Source organism: Thamnophis sirtalis, unplaced genomic scaffold (assembly GCF_051295495.1).
Source record: "Thamnophis sirtalis isolate CommonGarterSnake01/CBP01778 unplaced genomic scaffold, rThaSir2_p1.2 scaffold_6, whole genome shotgun sequence".
In the NCBI taxonomy this organism is placed as follows: domain Eukaryota; kingdom Metazoa; phylum Chordata; class Lepidosauria; order Squamata; family Natricidae; genus Thamnophis; species Thamnophis sirtalis.
The window spans coordinates 81,070,383-81,090,960 of record NW_028261386.1 but is presented as its reverse complement, the minus strand read 5'-3'; the positions used below and the strand labels follow the sequence as shown (position 1 = coordinate 81,090,960).

Sequence of the window (20,578 nt, the reverse complement as noted above, 5' to 3'; positions counted from 1 at the left end):
TCTAGAGTCAGGAACGACTAGCACATGTGCAAGGGAAACCTTTACATTACCTTTTAGGGTCACTGGTGAGAAATAGTGAGAGGTGACATATAGCAATATTTAGTGGATCACAGGTTGCATATACCTTCCCTAAATACTTTGAGTCTAAGATACTTTAACAACTGTATCTCCTATATAAAAAGTGCTAAAATGTATGATATTATCAAATGGGTTTGCTTCATTTTATACCAGTTACTGAGCATGAAGACAGGTTTTTTTTCAGTCTGCTTTTTAGCATATGAGCTAAAGGCTGAGGCTTGGGGAAAAAGAAGGAAGTAATAGTTGCGGGCCCCTTCGGCCAATTATTCTGGTTCTGGTTCTGGTTCTAATCCCTCCCTGATTTTATGTGAGCCGCCCTGAGTCCCCTCAGGGAAAAGGGCGGCCTACAAATGTTAATAAAATCTAATAAATCTAAATCTAAATCTAGTGGGATCCAGGAGAAAGGCCTTCTCTGCCGTTGCACATGGAACATCTTTTCTCTGAATGTGAGGTTGGCTCCAACATTTCATAATGGCCTACAGGTCTGGCTCTGCAAGTTAGCTTGAGGCCCCAGTGGGGGAGCATCATAGTGGAGGTGATTGGTTAACAACAGGTTCCAGCTGCCCCCACCACCACCACCATTCACTCTCCCAATTTGTAATTGGATTGTAACATTTGCCCTGGTGGCACAGTGGTTAGAATGTAGTACTACATTACTATAGGTTAACTCACTGCTCACTCCAGGAGTTCGATCCTGATCAGCTTGGTTGACTCAGCCTTTCATCCTTCCGACGTCAGTAAGATGAGTACCTAGATTGTTAGGGGCAATAAGCTGTGTGTGTGTGTGTGTGTGGTGTGTGCCTGTGTGTGTGTGTCTGTGTGTCTGTGTGTATCTTTTATGACTGTAAGCCACCCAGAATTACCCTGTGGTAAGATGGGTGGCCAATACATTTTTTAAACAAATAAAGAAAATAGTGGTAGTCATATTTCAGAAGTAGAAGTTTAGTGGGTTATGTTGACACAGTTACTGCCTCACAGTTCAACTGCCCCACAGTTCCTGCATATAAATCTAATAAATACATGGTAGGGTACTTACCTTTTTAGCATGTTCAGGTTGATTCAACATTTTTTCAGCATCTTCCAGCCAGGCTTGCAGAATGGCGACTGTATTGCTATATCGATCCCAGTTAGAAATGACTTCTTCTAACATACTCCGAACACTTCTCACTTCAACTGACAAGTGCCTCCACTGTGTTGTTGTATCATTCATGAACTTTGTAATGTTCTCTATTTCTTCCGCTGAAATAGAGCACTGAGGCTTTAACATAAATCTTGCATCAAATGAAAATCCCAATATAAAATAACATTAAGAACAAACAAGCTCTAGTAGTAATACAATCTTAATACAAATAATTAGTACAAGTACAGTTTAATGTATGTTATTTTAGTGACTCTTTTACTTAAGTAAGTAAGGCAACATTGACATCATCCCTAACCATACAGCCATTGTGAGAGTACAGTGAAGCTAACTGGCAGTAGCTTATTTATTGCTGATAAATGTACCATCTTTACTATTAAATGTAATCTTAAGACAAAGAAACAAAAGTGTGTCTTTAGTTACATTACACACCCACACACAGACGCACACACACTTCTTCAAAGTGATCAATATTGATCTCCAAGGGTCAATGGGAGTATCCAAAGGTTTGATGTTATTATTAGTAATTTATTAATTTTCATATAATAAACACTTAGGGATTGATTAACAATCTAAAATTTCATGAAGGAGTCAATGAGCTGAAGAATCTGAAGATCCCTGACATGCATGCATAAATATTTAAGCATAGCAGCACCTTACTGCTGCCCTGTGGAATATTGGAGAAACAAAGTCCACTGTGATTAAGCATTCCTCCTAGATTATAAGGGGCCTTAGTACCTAAATACACAGTGCATTGTATTGGAAAGCCACTTTGCAAAGTGAATTGCCATGGGAAAAGTTCTAAAGGAGCTAAAATATCTGCAGCCAGAAGGTTTGGCATGGCTACTCCAAATATTTTCTCTGGTTGCCTTCACACACCATTTGCTTCACTGGTGGCCCAAATGGAGGCGTTATCTGTGCAAGGGTACATCTGCAAAGGTAACTGGGATAGTCAGTTGTGATGGTGTAAAGCAGCTGTGATGAGTCTTCAGGGACACCCACTGGTTTAACACGTCATAAAGTAAAGCCAGTCAATTTTGCAAAGAAAGCCTTTTAAATGCTTTGACAATCTATAGTGTTCTTTCCCAGCCTGAGGTAGAACATTTGTGGCTGAAATGATTTGACTCATTGCAGAGATGGGATGAAGAGCATGGGCTTCATACTCTAAAAGGATGGTTGTGGGTGATGAAATAAGAAAACAGGAAAAAGAAAAAACAAACTTTCGAAGTGGAAATTAGATTAATATTGAAATCAATGTTGATACACACCATAAAAAACTACATGAAGCCTAAATATTTTTTACGTAATTGGGGCATTAGTACGGCATTCAGATATGTACCCTAGCATGGTTAGAAATTCCACATCCATAAAAAAGAACGTTAGAAAATGTTTACCACGTTAGAAAAGGATCATTGCTCTGAAATGTCTTCATGTGGTTATTCATGTCCTCTGCTCTCATACACATGGCTTCCAATTTTGTCATTTTTCAAATTGCTTAGCAACAGCTCTACTTGATCTAACAATAAGAATAATGCTGAACAAATAGACTTCTACTTACGTGAGCCATTAGCATTGGCATACGTCTCAGCTGCTTTTTTCAAGATCTGGTATGTAATTTCATACTGCTCAAAAAATTTGTTGTTTTCTATAACAGTCTGAAAAAGGAGAAAAATGAAATCTCCAATAAGATAAGAAAACAGCCTTTAAAAAGCTTACTATACTTATTTAGCTTTTCTTACAGGTTCATCTTCCAGATCTTTTTTTTTAAAACACACACACACACACACACACACACACACACACACACACACACACACACACACACACAAATAAATAAAACTTTTTATACATTTTATCTTTCACTTTGAGAAAAATATGTGCAAAAATGCCCCTGATATTAACCTCATTGTCACCATGTCCATATTAATTATAAAAAAGTACCTAAGGATGATGTTGAATTATAACAGAACAAATTAATCTATGAAATCCAGTTTGGGCTAGTAATCAAACCGTTGACCTGGGGCCATGGAGACCTGCTTTGGATAGAAAAGTGTCATTTTCTCTCAGCCCTAGGAAGAAACTGCCTAGAAAACTGCAGGAACTTGTTGATATAGTCACCAAAAAGACAGACTCAAGGACAAAATAATCATCATCATAGGACAACTTAAAGAAAAGCTGACCAATGATCAGTTTTGCTTATGAAGGTCAATGAAGATGTCAACAAGCAACCAGGATGCCAGGCAGAGAAACCTACAGGATGAATCTGAGATTATCTAGAAGGCGAATTATGCCTTCTATTACTAAATAAGTTTATCATACACAATCTACCATATTTTTCGCTCCATAAGACGCTCCTGATCATAAGATGCACCTAGGTTTAGAGCAGTGGTAGCCAACCTGGTCCCTACCGCCCACTAGTGGGCGTTCCAGCTTTCATGGTGTGCGGTAGGGGTTTTGTCCGATACGGAAGGACTTTCCTTTTTTAAAATTTAATTGACTTTTTAAAAAAAATTCGTAGCATTATTTAAAAACATTTTCATTAGGTTTTCATAAAATCACTATTATTGTGGAATCGGTGGGCGGTTAGAAAATTTTACTACTAACAGAGATACAAAAGTGGGCGGTAGGTATAAAAAGGTTGACTACCCCTAGTTTAGAGGAAGAAATCAAGAATAAATATATCTGCCTCTGCCTCCCAGCGTCCATCCAGTATTCATCTGGCTAGCATCCTTGCAGCAAACAGCAAACAGCCTGCCTCTTCCGTGTCTGCTGCCTCCTCCAGGCAACACCTTCACAACCGAGCAACTGATTGACGGTTGGATCAGCCACGTGGAATACCGCAGATCAGCTGTTCCATGCGGCGGGGATCGCTGCCGCCATTTGCTGCTGCTGCCTGTCACCCATATTCGCTTCATAAACACACAAACATTTCCATCCACTTTTGGGGAGAAAAAGTGTGTCTTATGGAGAGAAAAATATGGTAATTATAATTCAGCAAAACTTATGTTTGATTGCTAGGTTCCCAAGTCTGGACTGCAAAATTAGAAGAGAGTAAACAGTAGCAGTTTTCTGTATCTCTTTGTTAACGTTAGTGGTCATCCAGATATTTTTTCAGATTGGTCTTTTAAACGGAGATAAGAATATGTTTCCTTGTCCTGATGAGTCCATAGGCCTTACAAACAAGATACAAAAAGTATGACATTATTTCCCAAGTGTTCGTGTTTTTAAAATGAAAATACCTTTAATAAAACATACAGTAGCTAATGCAGCAGTCATTTGGCCTTATGATCAATTGCACCTGAACCTGTAAGATGGCCTTAACATTGATTGATTGGCTCAGGATACAAATGCTCACAAAAGACAAATTAGCCAGACTGACACAGATACAAAATCAAAAAAGTTGTTATGAAGCCAGAAAAATCAAAGAAAAGAATATCCAGGAGTGGTGGAGGATGATGGTAACAAATCTATAAACCTACAAAAAGGACCAGTCACTTATTCTAATTCCATTGGACCAATTCAATAGTTTATCCTTTCTCCATTTAAGAGCTGCATTCCATTCCAACAACTTAATTGTTAAGCAAAATGGTTGCTAAGTGAACATATGACTGAGAGAAAGAGAGAGAGAAAACTGATGTTATGTAGATCACTGGTTAAAGGTAAAGGTTCCCCTCACACATACATGCTAATCATTCCCAACTCTAGGAGTCAGTGCGCATTTCCATTTCAAAGCTGAAGAGCCAGCGCCGTGGTCAGGTGGCCAGCATGACTAAATGCTGAAGGTGCAAGGAACTCTGTTACCTTCCCACCAAAGGTGGTCCCTATTTTGCTACTTGCATTTTTACATTCCTTTGAACTGTTAGGTTGGCAGAAGCTGGGGCAAGTAACGGGAGTTCACTCCGTTACACTAGGGATTAGAACCACCGAACTGCTGATCTTTCTGATTGACAAACTCAGCATCTTAGCCACTGAGCCACCATGTCCCTTTAACTGGTTGCTGTGATCTTATTCAGATAAATGAAACTTTGCTCTCTCATACAGTGTGCTGTGTGTGACCCTTTTTTTTGCCTTTCACAGGGTGGAGGTGTTGGTTAAGCTATCTTTTCTTGGGCTGTTTTTCTCTGCAGCACAGCACTTCCTTAAAAAGACCTAACCAAATTTTATAAACTCAGCTCTGTGACTTTAATTAATGGATTAGAACCCTCCTGTCAGCTCCCATTGCAGCCTGAAACTCACCAGATATTAATCAGTTTCACACTGAACCTGTTATCAGGCAGACAAAATTTGGTTTTAAATGCAGCATTGTTTAGAAAATGAATTGTTTTTTTTCCTGATATCCGTGAATCGTTGCTAGTTAAAGTAGTTGCTAAATGAGAAGCAGTTGAGAAGATTCCTGTGCATAAATTTTTAGCAATAAATCAGTTAAACTGAACCTTCATACTTTCCACGCCTGATATCCTCTTAAACCCTCATACAAAAGCTAATCAAAGCATATGAGCCTGCATCTTAAGTCCTTCTCTTTCCCAAAGTTCCACAGCAAAGTTCCACAGCTCCAAACTTTTCCCCTTCCCAACAGCTTAATTAATAAAGAAGGTTGTTAGTAGCATGCAGTCTAATTTATGTAATATATGGTTTATCCCTAAGGCCACAGGAAAGCAAGAGCTCAACCTAAGGAACAGGTTTCACACCTGTTTTGTGCACTTTTAAACCATACTGACACAGATAAACATTAATATAAAGATATTTTAAATCAATCTGAAATATTTATTTTTAATATCTAAATCAGTTGCAACAATAAGAAAATAAAATTAGCCTTTTCCTTTGAATATATTTGGCAAAAAGTTCAAAGCAAGCTGAAGTTCAAAGTGATAAAACAATGCATACTTTGTGGCCAGAATAAGATTTATGGAGTTCTTCAGCATTCATTTCTTTGAACAAACATGGTTCTGCTTTGTAACAGATTAACCTTATCTGATTTGGAAAACTCTAGATATCAACATAAACTTTAGTAATCATAGATCATTAAATAATTTGTTATTATTCACCTGGCACTGCAGCTGTGTCATCTACTTATGTCAGACAGTTCTTGAAAAATATGCAATGGTTACAATTTTGCATTAAAATATCCCAAAATTAAGAGGCCAAAATATTAGTGAAAATATCTATCAGCAATGAGAAAGCACTAAAGGAAAATTTAATTACTACTATATGATTAATAGGAGAATGACACAATAATATATGACTTTTAAAGTTCCAACAAGCTATTTTTTAAAACTGATTTAAAGAGGCCAAGCTGCAAATGTGTGAGATCTCTAAAATATTAATTATACAACTCTGAAAAGCAATATTTCTAATTTCTCCATATGTATATGCATGGGAAGAATATTTCTTTGTTTTATATTCTGTTAAACATTCAGTTTTGCAGCCTGAAAGACCAGGAGCCCATGAATTCAGCCCATAGCAGGAGATAGACTGGAGCCTAATAGATTTCTGGATTTTCTTCCTTCTTTCCATTCTTATAATTACATTTTATCTGATACAGTAAAATGTTTTAGAAAACTTGAAAAGTTGCATACTCTTTAATATTGCCTAGATTAAGACACTACCCAACTGTGTCTTTGGGAATTATATTGCCTACTGCTTTAAAGAAGAACAGAATAATAGAGTTAGAAGGGACCTTGGAAGTCTTCTGGTCCAACCCTCTGCTCAGGCAGGAAAACTCTATACCATTTCAGACAATCTCTTCTTAAAAACATCCGGTGTTGACGTATTCACAACTTCTGGAGGCAAGTTGTTCCACTGTCCTCCAAAAGAGCTAATAACTAATTGAAGATTTAAATGGTTTCAGTCCATTTAGAAGGCCAATTGAATGGACCAAGTAAGTATAAATAAACATACTCCTAAGCAAGTTTTTAGTTCATGTTAATTCAAGTAAGTGCTCAGCAAAATCAATGGAAATTAAATTGTTTGCTATCCTGCTACTTTACCTAACTTATGATAAATGGCATTCAATATATGGAGCAGTTACCATACTGGAAGATTAGGCATTCCAGACATGTAATGTCATCTTTTGCAAAGGTTGAGCTAGTTAAATACTTTCTGCACTGACTGACAGCAGCAAATTAAATTTTAAGAAAAGAGTACAGGTGGTCCTTGACTTATGACAACAATTGGGACTATAATTTCCATTGCTAAGAAAGATGGTAAAGTAAGTAAAGTAAAGTTAAAGAAAGTAAGGTTCTACTTAGGCAAGAAAAACAAAATGCACAAGTGCAGTATACAGTATATGGTATCTTGCTCAATAGTAGTAACTGTGAGAGGGATCTTAGAAACCTAGTGGACAACCGTTTAAATATGAGCCAGCAATATGTAGCAGCTGCCAAAAAAGCCAACACATTCCTTGGCTGCATAAACAGAGGAATAGAGTCAAGATCACATGAAGTGTTAATACCACTTTATAATGCCTTGGTAAGGCCACACTTGGAATACTCCATCCAGTTTTGGTCACCACAATGTAAAAAAGATGTGGAGACTCTAAAAAAAGAGTGCAGAGAACATCAACAAAGATGATTATACAACATATGAAGAACAGTTGTAGGAACTGGGTATGTCTAGTTTAATGAAAAGAAGGACTAGGGGAGACATGATAGCAGTGTTCCGATATCTCAGGGGCTGCCACAAATTAGAGGGAGTCAAGTTATTCTCCAAGGCACCTGAGGGCAGGACAAGAAGCAATGAGTGGAAACTAATCAAGGAGAGAAGCAACTTAGAACTGAGGAGAAATTTCCTGACAGTTAGAACAATTAATCAGTGAAAACTTACCTCCAGAAGCTGTGAATGCTCCAATACTGGAAGTTTTTAAGAAGAGATTGGATAACCATTTGTCTGAAATGGTGTAGGGTTTCCTGCCTGAGCAGTGGGTTGGACTAGAAGAACTCTGAGGCCCCTTCCAACTCTGTTATTCTATGTAATTGTGTTCCCCCCCCCCCCGCCTTATATGGTTGTTAAGTGAATTGCGCCCAATTCTATGGTCTTGATTGCCATGGTTATCACCCAAAACATTGTATTTAATAAGTGAATCACAGAGTTGTTAAACAAATCTAGCTTTCCCCATCGACTTTTTCCATTTCTGAAGCTGACTGGGGAAGAATGCAAATGGCAACCACATAATGCTGGCATGCTGGAGGCATAAATACATGCCAGTTGCTAAGCATCAGAATTCTGATTACGTGACCACAGAGCTACTGCAACCATTGTAAATGTGAGGATCAGTTGAAAGTCACTTTTTAAAATACTTTAATTACTTCAAACAGTTGCTCAACGAATAGTTATAAGTCAAGGTTTAGTTGCATTTTCCAGTTCTATTAGATGATGTTGCAGAATGAAGAAAGACCTTTTGTATGTAAAAGAAGTACAGGTAGTCCTCGAGTTACAGCCACAATTGAACCCAAAATTCATGGTGCTAGGTAAAACATTATAAAGTGAGTTTGCCCCTTTTCTTGCCACAGTTGTTAATTTGCAGTTATTAAGTTAGTAACACAGTTGTTAAGTGAATTTGGATTCCCCGTTGACTTTGCTGGTCAGAAGGCACAAAAGCTGATCACATGGCTCCAGGACCCTGCAACATTCATAAATACAAACCAGTTGCCAATCATCTGAATTCTGATCATGTGACCACTGGGGTGCTGCAACGGTCATAAGTGTGAAAAACAGTCATAAGTCACTTTTTCAGTACTGTTGTTACTTTGAATGGTCACTAAACGAACTGCTGTAAGTTGAGGACTATCTGTATTTACCATCAAGTTTGAGACCCAATCTCCAAAAGAATTAATAGCATGTTATAATGATAAATTCTGAAGTTACTTGTCCTACCAACCCTTCCTTAAAGGGTTTAGGTTACTCTAAACTGAACCTTCTTCCAAGGCAATAAGAACAGAATTAACACACACACACACACACACATACAGACCCACACAAATTTAAATATTGTTGCTGAGTGACCAGCTCTGTTCTAGGGAATGTGATCTATCTGCAATGTGCTTCATGTAGCATGCCTTGCCTGCATGATAAAAATATGTGTGTGCCTTGACTCATCCCGATGTGGGAAGCTTCATGCCCACCTATTTCCTTACAGTTCTGCCCTGTTTAAAATCAATCCAGGAGTATAATTGGGAAAAATAACACTATACTATCACGTTAGCTGTTTGTGTTTTTTGGTTCATATATTTTCTTTCTTAAAATTGCACATTCCGAAACCCTGGTAAACTTGCCATATAGTTCTGAAGAAGCAGCTCAACCGAATCTCTTCTTCCATATTTGATAATCCATGATTTTAATTTTGATTCAGCCAGGACCAAGAGTGACAGCAAGCGGTACTTCAGTTCCAAGAACTCCATTTTCAGCAGATGGAGATCAGATGAAGAGGCAACAAAATTAAACCTAGACATGAATTACCCCATCGTTAAACACAGAAACATGCAATGAGCAAAAAAATTACAATTCATGCTGCAAAGCTGCAAAACAGGAAGACATTAAATGTTGAATTTTCCTTATTCTGTAGCCAGCTCTTTAAATAACCAAAAGTAAATTAGCTGAGTAGGTTTATAAAGTGAAGAAATGTATGAATCACTGTTCAGTTCTAAGCACGTTCACACAGAATGAAAAACGTATTATATAGAGCTTCTTTTCCAGTAAAGACACTGAAAAGAATTGTAAACTATTTTTTATTAAGCAGTGATTTCCTTCTCTCAGCTCCCATAAACATTTCCCAATGATGTTGTTACACAATGATTTGCCTTCTGTTAGGTGGCAAACAACAACAAACAGCTGTATTGCATTTTCAAAATGTATAGCTTATTTACTTTCAAGTATTTTTGCTCAATTGTGTCAGTGACCAGGAAAGATAATTACAGTGTGGGACACTTGTTTCCTCTGCTATTAAAAAAAACCCTTTTAACAGAAAAACCCTTTTAACAGAAATGAACAACACTTTATCACGGCAACATTCAAGAATGAATCCGGACTTACCTCTCAGCCATATCATCAAGCTGCTCTAATGGAATAGGGACTCCATTGACAGACTGAGCTCGGCGGATTTCCTGAAATGTCCTTTTGTACCCATCTACATTTTTAAGCATATCCTAATTTGGATATTATTTTTTTTGAAGAGAGAGAGAAAAATAAAAGGTTCACAGCTGGCAGTTTTAAGGAGTATAATTTTTAAAGCTGCACTGATGACTCAATATATGAAACAGTTTGTTCAGGCTGTCACACTTATGGGTGAAGGGAAAGCATTTATAGCAGCTTGAGCTTCTTCAGAACGAAAGTGCTTTTTGAGATATTATGCTGTTCCCTGGTAATTCTGATCAAACAATCAGGGCATTTGCCTAAAGCATTTGGAAAATGTATAGCTTACTATCCCCAATCAATCCATTTACCTATCAGTTATGAACCCTATTCCAGCTATTGCATAATGCACATAGAGCATGCACACACAGTAATATTTCCTTCTTAAAAATCCTTAGAGTCAAATCTTTTAGAGTCACTGCAGCTTTAATGCATACTGAACTCAGGAACATGGACTGCCTGAATCCTGTAATCCATTCAGAAATCACTGTATCTTCTAAATCGTGCGTTTGGTAAAATATAAACCAGAATGAGCCTAATATTAGGGGTTTTTTTCCATGTAGTATCTAAGCAACAGTACTTAGTGAGAGTTATTTATTAAAATAAATTACTAGTAATCATCGGATAAGAAATATTCTTAATAAGAATGTTTTAGTAGCTGCAATTTAATTAGACTAGCAAAAAGGTGACACAAATAGGTAAGTTTCTGTTTTGCACCTGCTATGATTGTATATGAATTGACATATACTTCCATACCGTGAACGCTGGATATTTTTTTTAAAGGCCGCTGTTCTACTATCTACTGTCAGTCCAGTTCCAACTCTGAATACAATTAAAAATGAAAAAGTAATTCTCTAGTTACAATTTAGAACATTCTTTATGCATTTATCATATATATATGATATAGGACCCAAAACACCAGCCTGAAGATGAGACCTCGCCGAACTTTGCCAAGACAATCTCAATCTTACATGGGAAAGGACCCAAATACAACAAGACCAGCATACCTACACCCGTAAAAATCTGTGTGTGTGTGTGTGTGTGTGTGTGTGTGTGTGTTGTGGCCCAGCAGGAGCCATTGGAGCTGCCACCAGACTCCGACAGCGAGGGCCCCTATGAGTCGGCTCTGGAGGATGTGGAGGACCCTGGACAGGGTTCCGACTCCGAGCAGGGCGCAGAGAGGCTGGTTGGCCACCAGGAGGCACCTGAGACTTGGACCAGTGGGGAGAAGACAAGGGAGTGTGATCCTGACGTCAACAGTGAGTTGTTCCTGGATGCTCGGCACCGGAGAGCTAATAGGCGTAAGGAACAGTTGCGCAGTTACAGGAGGTAATTGCACTCAGCTGCTGGTAATTAGGCTCCTCTCCAGACTATAAAAGGAATGCTTGTGCACACGCCTCTTTTGCAGAAGTCAACGCATGAATTAATGTTGGAGAACAGCATTGTGAGCTTGGCAGGCTGGATTGCTGCCTGGGCTTATCTGTGCTGGGTTGCTGCCCAGGCGTGTCTGTGCCGGTTTGCTGCCAAGGACCTGTCTGTCTGTTAATAAATTCCATAAAGTATCTTTGGCTTGGAGTGTGTTGGTGTGGGACGAGGGGGGTCACAACATATATGTATATGTATATGTGTGTGGATGTGCGTGTGTGTGTCTGTGTGTGTGTTCCAGCATAACCCTGGAATGCCTCAAGCAATTTCAACTAAACTTGGTACACAAATGACTTACTCTCTGGAAACAAATACTGTGAGGGTAAGATACCCCTACAACCCTGGGTGTGTGTTCTGTTACAATGCAGCCTGTTGTGGCTTAAAATGGCTTATACTGTACTGCTTAAAATGGATTCTACTGTACAGTACAATGGAGTTTCTATGGTAATGGCTTCAGAGTTCTCCATAAGGGGGCTCCCTCTAGTAAGGGGGAAAATCTAACATTATAAATTACGTTTGGTCTGGACATTTCCGCCCTATAAATAAATACCCGGGCAATGCCAGGTTATCGGCTAGTTCTGAATAAAGGGTCAAGTAGACTTCTCTGGCACTGTACATGAGGGAGGGAACATATGTGCCTGTCATTCACAGTTACATAGCTGTTGCATTCACATGTCTGTGAATTTTAACTTTCTGGCTGACGGACACTCAAACAGCAAAGCATAAAACAGGAGGTTAGATCACCAATCAGCACACAGCATGCGTACCTCCCCTCAACGGTTAATTGGGATTTGGAAGGTGTTTGCATTGGCCTCTCTGTAACTATCTGCAATGCATGCTTACCCAGCCATCCTTTCATAGCGTAAGTATGTTACGACCGCTATGGGCCATTGCAGGCAATTCTAAATGAGCCTTAAAACAGGTTAATAATGTTATAAAAGAACTATCCTACCACACAATGAAAAGCACTATGACTTGTCTGAAAGTAATAAAATCTACAAAAGCATGAGGTGAACTTGTCCAAACTTCGGGGCAAATGGTTCATTAGTCAAGTACATATTTTGAGACAGTACACAATGCATTATTTATGCAACCTTCCTTCAGTTTCATTGATTTTTTTAACCTCTTGCATAAGGAGCCAGAAAAGAAGGCAACAATATTCTATGTCTTTCCAAAAATGTATTCAACCGTATCAACAATTAATACAACTATTTATAAATCTGAAATCCCGGAGCAGCACAGAAAACTTGATTAGAAGAGAGAAAATTGTATTAAAAATTACTTTCCTGCTCCTGTATTCTCTTCACAGAAGCTTCTATTACATCAAATTCAACTGTGGGATGGTTCTAATTTACTTCAAAGGGATGGGGTGGAGTGCGGGTGTTTGCTTGCGGAGACAGTGTTTTTGCTCCACTGAGGAAAAAAAAGTGACACTATTCATCTCTGCAGATGGGTACTATATGTCACTTTATTTGCCCATCCACTCTTTCTTCAGAGATCAAAGATATAAAGTAAAGCTCTCTAGAAGCAGGGGAATACATTATTTGGGGAAGCAGCTTTACTTGAAGTATTGCTTTTTGTAATACTTATTCTTACTGAGCAATAGTAAACCTGTGCTCCACTGGGTCATGATTTCAGAGATATTACCTTACTTAAACAGAGAAACGAGATGATCAAGGACAGGTAAAAAAGCATTGGAAGCAGGAGCAACTTTTGACTTTCTGCTGCTTCCCATTAAACTTCCTTCCTTCGTTCCTTCCTTCTTCCCATCCATCTGAACAGAACTGGAAGGGACCTTGGAGGTCTTCTAGTGGCCCAACCGATGCTCAAGTAGGAGACCCTATACCATTTCAGACAAGTGACTGTCCAGTCTCTTATTAAAAAACTCGTGACCCACGACTTCTGAAGGCAAGCTGTTCCATTGGTTAATTACCCTCACTGTTAATAAGTTTCTCCTTAATTCCAGGTTGCTTCTCTCCCTGATTAGTTTCCATCCATTGTTTCTTGTCCTGCCCCTCTGGTTCTTTGGAAAATAAGTTGACCCCCTCCTCTTTGTGGCAACCTCTCAAATACTGGAATACTACTATCATGTCCCCCCCAGTCATTCTTTTATCTAGGCTAGCCAAACCCAAATCCTGCAACCGTTCATATATTTTAGGCAAATCCTGCAACCGTTCATATATTTTAGTCTCCATGCCTTTAATCATCTTAATTGCTCTTCTTTGCACTTTTTCCAAAGTCTTCCTTCCTTCTACTTTCCTTTTCTCTTTCCAGCAGGCAGGTAACTGATAGCTACTGGGTAAGGGAGAGAGCAGAATTGGCTGGGACACTGTTACAGAATTAAAAATTTTTTAAAAAATCTTAAAAATTAAGACCATATGATTACATGACCAAAGGAGCAGCACAACAGCAGCCAATAGCAATGAAGCAACCACAACTTTCACAAATTTCATTACCTCATGAGACATGAGTCCTGGATTTTGGACACATTCTGCTAATTAGTCCATTTGAGGTACCTAGGTTCAAAAATTCTAGCCCTATGATACACTGTTTTGCCAAGTTAAAGGTCATGACAATGAGAGTTTTAGTAGTATAGAGATTTCTTTGAAGCATCATCGAAGCAAAGCAGAATTTTTCCTCTTCATAAAATATAAGTTGTACGTATTTAGTCAGAACCAGAATACTAGCCACTATTGTAGTCTTCAATGGAACTGCATCTATATGGAGGGAAGTATGCAGTGGAGTACCCCAAGGCTCTGTTTTAGGCCCAGTACTCTTCAACATCTTCATCAATGATTTGGATGAGGGGATAAAGGGGGGACTTATCAAATTTGCAGATGACATCAAGCTGGCAGGAATAGCCAACACTCCAGAAGATAGGCTAAAGATACAGAAGGATCTTGACAAACTTGAACATTGGGCACTATCTAATAAAATGAAATTCAAAGGTGAAAAAAGTAAGGTTCTACATTTAGGCAAGAAAAATGAAATGCACAGGTACAGTATAGGTGGTACCTTGCTCAATAGTAGTAACTGTGAGAAGGATCTTAGAATCCTAGTGGACAACCATTTAAATATGAGCCAGCAGTGTGCAGCAGCTGCCAAAAAGAGCCAACACAGTTCTTGGCTACATAAACAGAGGGATTCAAGCAAGACAATGGTGTTAATACCACATTATAATGCCTTGGTAAGGCCACACTTGGAATACTGCATTCAGCTTTGGTCGCCACAATGTAAAAAGGATGTGGAGACTCTATAAAGAGTGCAGAGAAGAAGATGATTACAGGACTGGAGGCTAAAACATATGAAGAACGGTTGCAGGAAATGGGTATGTCTAGTTTAATGAAAAGAAGGACTAGGGCAGTCATGATAGCAGTGTTCCCAAATCTCAGTGGTTGCCACAAAGAAGAGGAAGTCAAACTATTTTCCAAAACACCTGAGGGTAGAACAAGAAGCAATGGGTGGAAACTAATCAAGGAGAGAAGCAACTTAGAACTGAGGAGAAAGTTCCTGGCAGTTAGAACAATTAATCAGTGGAACAACTTGCCTGCATAAGTTGTGAATGCTCCAATACTGGAGGTTTTTAAGAAGAGATTGGATAAACATTTGTCTGAAGTAGTGTAGGGTTACCTGCCTGAGCAGGGGATTGGACTAGAAGATCTCCAAGGTCCCTTCCAACTCTGTTATTCCATTTCTATTTCTATTAGTAACAGGAAAGCTTTGTGCATTTCCATATATACATATAATCATTCATTTTATCAAGATCTCTCTTTTAAAAATCATAGCACAGAACTAGATGTGATGCCTCTACGTTCAAGAGTATATAAGAGCCAACATGATGCATATCATTATTTCAACAAAATAACAACAGCATCATTAAAGTGATATTTTACTTATATTTTAATATACTAATCTGGATTATTTATTAATATAAAACATAAACGCTAAGTATTTTGTATCTATATTCTTGTCATCTTCTCATTTAGCAGATGTACAGAATTAAAGAAAACAAACTCAGTAGTAAAAGTAGTTACAAATCAGATTGACTAATGGTCTAATTTAACTAATTAGAAGACTGCTTAAATTTATTTATTTATTAAATTTATAGGAATCCCAATTTCTTAGCACTCTGGGTGGCTTAAAAATGCAATATTTTTACTAGGTATATGTACTGACTTTACAGAGACTAACTTGATTCTGCACCTAATAACGGCAGCAAAACTGTTGGTGGCGCAATACTGGAAGAAGGAAGACTTGCCTACAACTCAAGAATGGACATTGAAAGTTACAAACCTAGCCGAGATGGCTAAAATATTGGCATATCTTAAAGATCACTCAAATGAGAGATATAAACGAGACTAGAAAAAAAGGATTGACTATATACAAAATAAATACGGGACCAAGAAATTCCAGTTAGCCTATGCTTAAGATCAGAAATGATTTAAATTGTTTAAAGTTAGTTCAGCAAGAAGAAGCTAAGGTCAATGTAGAATGCTATTAATTTCTTTATTTCTTTTTTTCTCAATAGATTGTAGACTGTGTTTGTTAGAAATCCATACCGTGTACGGGTTCTGGGAAGTCGGGGGGGGGGGAAGGAGGAGGGGGTTGGGGGGAGGGGGGAGGGAGGGAGGGGTATATATTAGGCTAGACAAGAATTTGGTGGTAAACTAGAATTATTTTGACATACAAAAAATTGTACTTCGATGTCTTACTGATTGAGGAATGATGAAATGTTTGTCTTAAAAGAAATAAAACTTTTGAACTAAAAAAAAATGCAATAAAGAATACAGAAAGGTGTATAGATAGTTGTGGATCCCACTTTATAAAGAGTGTCCACAAATGAGACCTATAACAAGATGGATCAATGACATCAGCAAGTATTGTGGGCCCAATTGGCAAAAGAAAGTTCAGGAGCATATTGTTGGAAACATGCAGAAGAGGCCTGGATAGACAATGGCTAAAATGATGATGAATACCCTTTTCTGTTTTTTTTCTTGTATTTTATAAGCTATCCAGAGTGCTAAGAAATCGGGATATCTTATAAATTTAATAAATACATAAATTTAAACTATGTTATAATTGTATATAATGAATAAGACTATTAAATTTAATTAATGCAAGTCCAAATTTTAAACAAGTGAGTTGCATAATATTTAAACAAATGAGTTGCATAATTTTAAGATAAAAATAATGAATTTGCTTAAATAGAACAGATACATATTCAATCGTTAAAAGAAAAACCCGATCCAACTATAGAGTTTCTTTCTGAAGCAAGTCTTTTCATAAATATAATAGGGCAAAGTTACATAACTGCATTTCTTTCTCTCCTTTTATTGCAGATGGCTTGGAAAATATGGTTGATTTCAAGAATAAAGTATAGGTAGTTCCCACTATTTGCTTCCTTCTACAAATGCCATAGAATTGCCTTATCCTTCCAGATGCCCTCCAGGCTGTTAGAATGAGAGTCTACAAAGTTCCCAGCAGTTTGCCACACTGACTGGATAGCCTGGAATGAATTACTAACTGAGGATAAAACTAAGTTCAGAATAAGTTAACCAGGAAGCGAAAGCCATGTACTTTTTCAATAGTCTTCTATTACCGTAAATATGTATATCTTAGCCCACTGATGACTAACCTTTGTATCATCGCGTGCTGCCTGAACCCGTAATGCAATGCACATGTGACACCCCTCCCCCCACATGCCCCAGCCCCTGTACGTGTGATCCCTGTACTCCCCATGTCCATGCATGTGCCCCCTGCGCCCCCTTTTGGACCTGGGAGACCTCCCCGCAGCCTCCTGGGAGCAAAAATGGGCAGTGGGGGAGTGCTGCACCCCCTGACCCTGCTGCCCACACATGGGTGAACACCCCCTGCTGCCCACCTCCTGTGTGCGCCCTGCGCATGCGCAGCAGAGACTGGAAAATCAGCTGGCTGGCGGAAGGCGTGCATGGATGCATGAATGCATGCCATAGGTTCTCCATCACGATCTTAGCCTTTTTATCAATCAAATGTTTATTATGATCATAGACCAGCAGGGCCTCTATATGTACTTATCATAAGTCATTCATACTTTCAAATCCTCATGCTCCAATATGCATAAAAATTTAGAAACAATATCATTTAACTGAAAATGTACAAACCTTATGCTGTTCAAGTTTCCGATGTAACGTATCTGCTGTTTCCTCATGAGACTGCTGAATGGAAATGTCTTCTCTAAGAGAGGTCTCAGCCCTACAAAGCCAGGCTGCGATAGGGCCCAGTGGTGCAGGAAGAGATTTATCAAGATACAAGTGCCATTCAAAAAGCTGGAAAACAAGACATTAAGGGAACTAGTACTCCAATGTCCAAGCTTCATTTAGTTGTCTAAATATGCAGCAACAGTATCAAAAGAGCTGCAGAAAGGGATATACTGAGAAATTTTGATTGAATTTGAAAATCAACATTAATGACAAATGCCTGTTGAGTTTAATTTTTAAAGTGCTAGTGAAATATGACCTAAATTCAAATGGGTTAAATATTATATGATCAAAATTTGAATATTGTAATAAAGATGCAAGTTGGAATTTCAATGGAAAAAGAATATTAATTGACTGTGAAGATTATATTTAGAAAAAAATCAGTATAAAATGTATACAGTATATAACCCACTTCCAATTCCTAAAATGGACTTTTTAAACAAATGCTGGAAAGATAATGGAAGGTTATCATTCCATCTGTAGTGGCATTCCTATAAAATCCAGCAATTCTGAAAAATGACTCAGAGTAGAACAGAACAAATATTGACAACTGAGATCTCAATTCAATCTGAGATATTTCTCTGAAATATACCAAACTAACAATGTATGTGTAATAGCTGCAACGATTTTCAATGCTACCTACTGGAAAGTTGCTTGATTCCTTATTTGGAAGATTGAGTAACTAAATTATGCCTTATTGTCCAAAATAACTTTATATTTAAAAAGTAATTCTGATGCAGGATTCAATTCCAACTAGAGTCTATGTTTCATATGTAACTTTATATGTGGATTTACATCACATATAATATGGGGCTCCATATTTGAGGTGTTTCACATATAAAATTTAGATTTTTAATTTCATGAAAATTGTGACTTTGAATATTGGTTTCATCTTGCATAGTTTATCATTTTAGTTAGTGATTTATACTGTGCTAACCAGGTATTTTTAGTTTAAATCTTAAGGACATTTAACTTTTGTATTTAATATTGATGACATGATATATTTTACAAAAATCAATAATATTCTAAAATAGAAGTCTTTATGATATTTTAAACCGTTAGCTTATCCATCCATATTTCCTTATTTGCAATTTTGCTTATTTACTTCTTTAATATGTTTGGTATTATATTTTTCTTATGTGTTTTTTTCTAAATAAGATTATTATTATAAAATTGTATCACAGCGGCCAGTTGTTTCGCCGGATTTGGCATTGGTTACTAGTCAGGCCCCACCCAGGGACCTAGGACGTCGTAATGTATTTTCATAATATGCGTGCAGATCCAAGCAGTGCGGCTTTTTGCATTTGATATTAAAACAGCAACAAACTGGTGGGAACATAAGCCTGAAAAGGTCACCGAAAATCAGATGGTCAAGATCTTGTGGGATTTCCGTATACAAACGGACAAAATACTGGCGCATAATACACCAGACATCACACTGGTTGAGAAAAATAAGGTTACAGTCATAGACATCGCAATACCAGGTGATAGCAGGGTCGACAAGAAGGAATATGAAAAAATCATGAAATACCAGGACTTAAAAATCGAAATTCACAAACCAGCAGTGGTAATTCCAGTGGTAATTGGCACACTGGGTGCTATTCCAAAAGCACTGGAATTACATTTGAAACAGTTAAATATTGACAAAATCACCATCAGTCAAATGCAAAAAGCCACACTGCTTGGATCTGCACGCATATTACGAAAATACGTTACGACATCCTAGGCCCATGGGTGGGACTCGACTAGTAACCAATGCCAAATCCGGCAAAACAACTGGCCGCTGTGATACAATTGTATAATAATAATAATAACAACAACAACAACAACAACAACTCCGCCGTTGCAACAACAACAACTCCGCCGTTGCCAGGTTGCCAGTCCCAAGCCCAGATGAGAAAGGAGGAGGGTTGGAGTCAGATTGGCAACTGGCCCCATAAAAATACCCCGCCAACCCATACAATATGGTGAAAAAAACGAATAAAAAGTTTATACCACATCGGTCGTCGCGCGGGTTAACAAGGGCCGCAGCGGATGTTGGGGTCCCTGGACATTTGTTGACAAGTGGGCTACAAGTGGACCAGCCAACAAAACGACAAAAATATAGTGCAGATGAAAATCGTGCCATAATGGCCTGTTACTACAACTCAGAGCCAGAAAAAAGAAGTTATTTAAAGCGAATGTATGAATTATGGAAAGAACAATATCCAGATTCAAATGTTAGTGAACAACGACTAGCAGATCAAAGGCGATTTATTATACGGAATAAAGTGTTTAGTGAAGTTGAACTTGAGGAAATTCAGGCAAATTGCAAAACCAAAAAAACAATATCACAAGCAGAAATAACTGATATTCAAGACACAACTAAAGACAATATAATAGAACTCCCAGAAGAAGCTCTCGGGGAGGAAATAACACCACCACCACTAGAACCAGTTATCACTGAACCAACTGATGAACTAACTCAAAAACAAAAAGAATTGAAGGATAAGATCATGGAGCATTTTCTGCTTAATGAGGAAAGGCAACGTTTACCATCACTAAAAACTGTGCCTAAGAAAATTTTGGCCCCTAT

General features: G+C 38.0%; 1 protein-coding gene across 3 annotated transcripts in view; it reads right to left on the bottom strand.

Moving 5' to 3' along the window:
* Nucleotides 1-20,578, bottom strand: part of SYNE1 (spectrin repeat containing nuclear envelope protein 1) — a 373,011-nt gene that overhangs the window by 265,369 nt on the left and 87,064 nt on the right. For all 3 annotated transcript variants that reach the window (XM_087718281.1, XM_087718279.1, XM_087718280.1), the window contains exons 12-16: nt 17,908-18,072; nt 10,244-10,356; nt 9,487-9,655; nt 2,775-2,871; nt 1,115-1,317 (exon numbers count right to left, since the gene is read on the bottom strand). In XM_087718281.1, the coding sequence (XP_087574407.1) occupies nt 1,115-1,317; nt 2,775-2,871; nt 9,487-9,655; nt 10,244-10,356; nt 17,908-18,072 (747 nt within the window). The remainder of the gene's footprint in view (nt 1-1,114; nt 1,318-2,774; nt 2,872-9,486; nt 9,656-10,243; nt 10,357-17,907; nt 18,073-20,578) is intronic.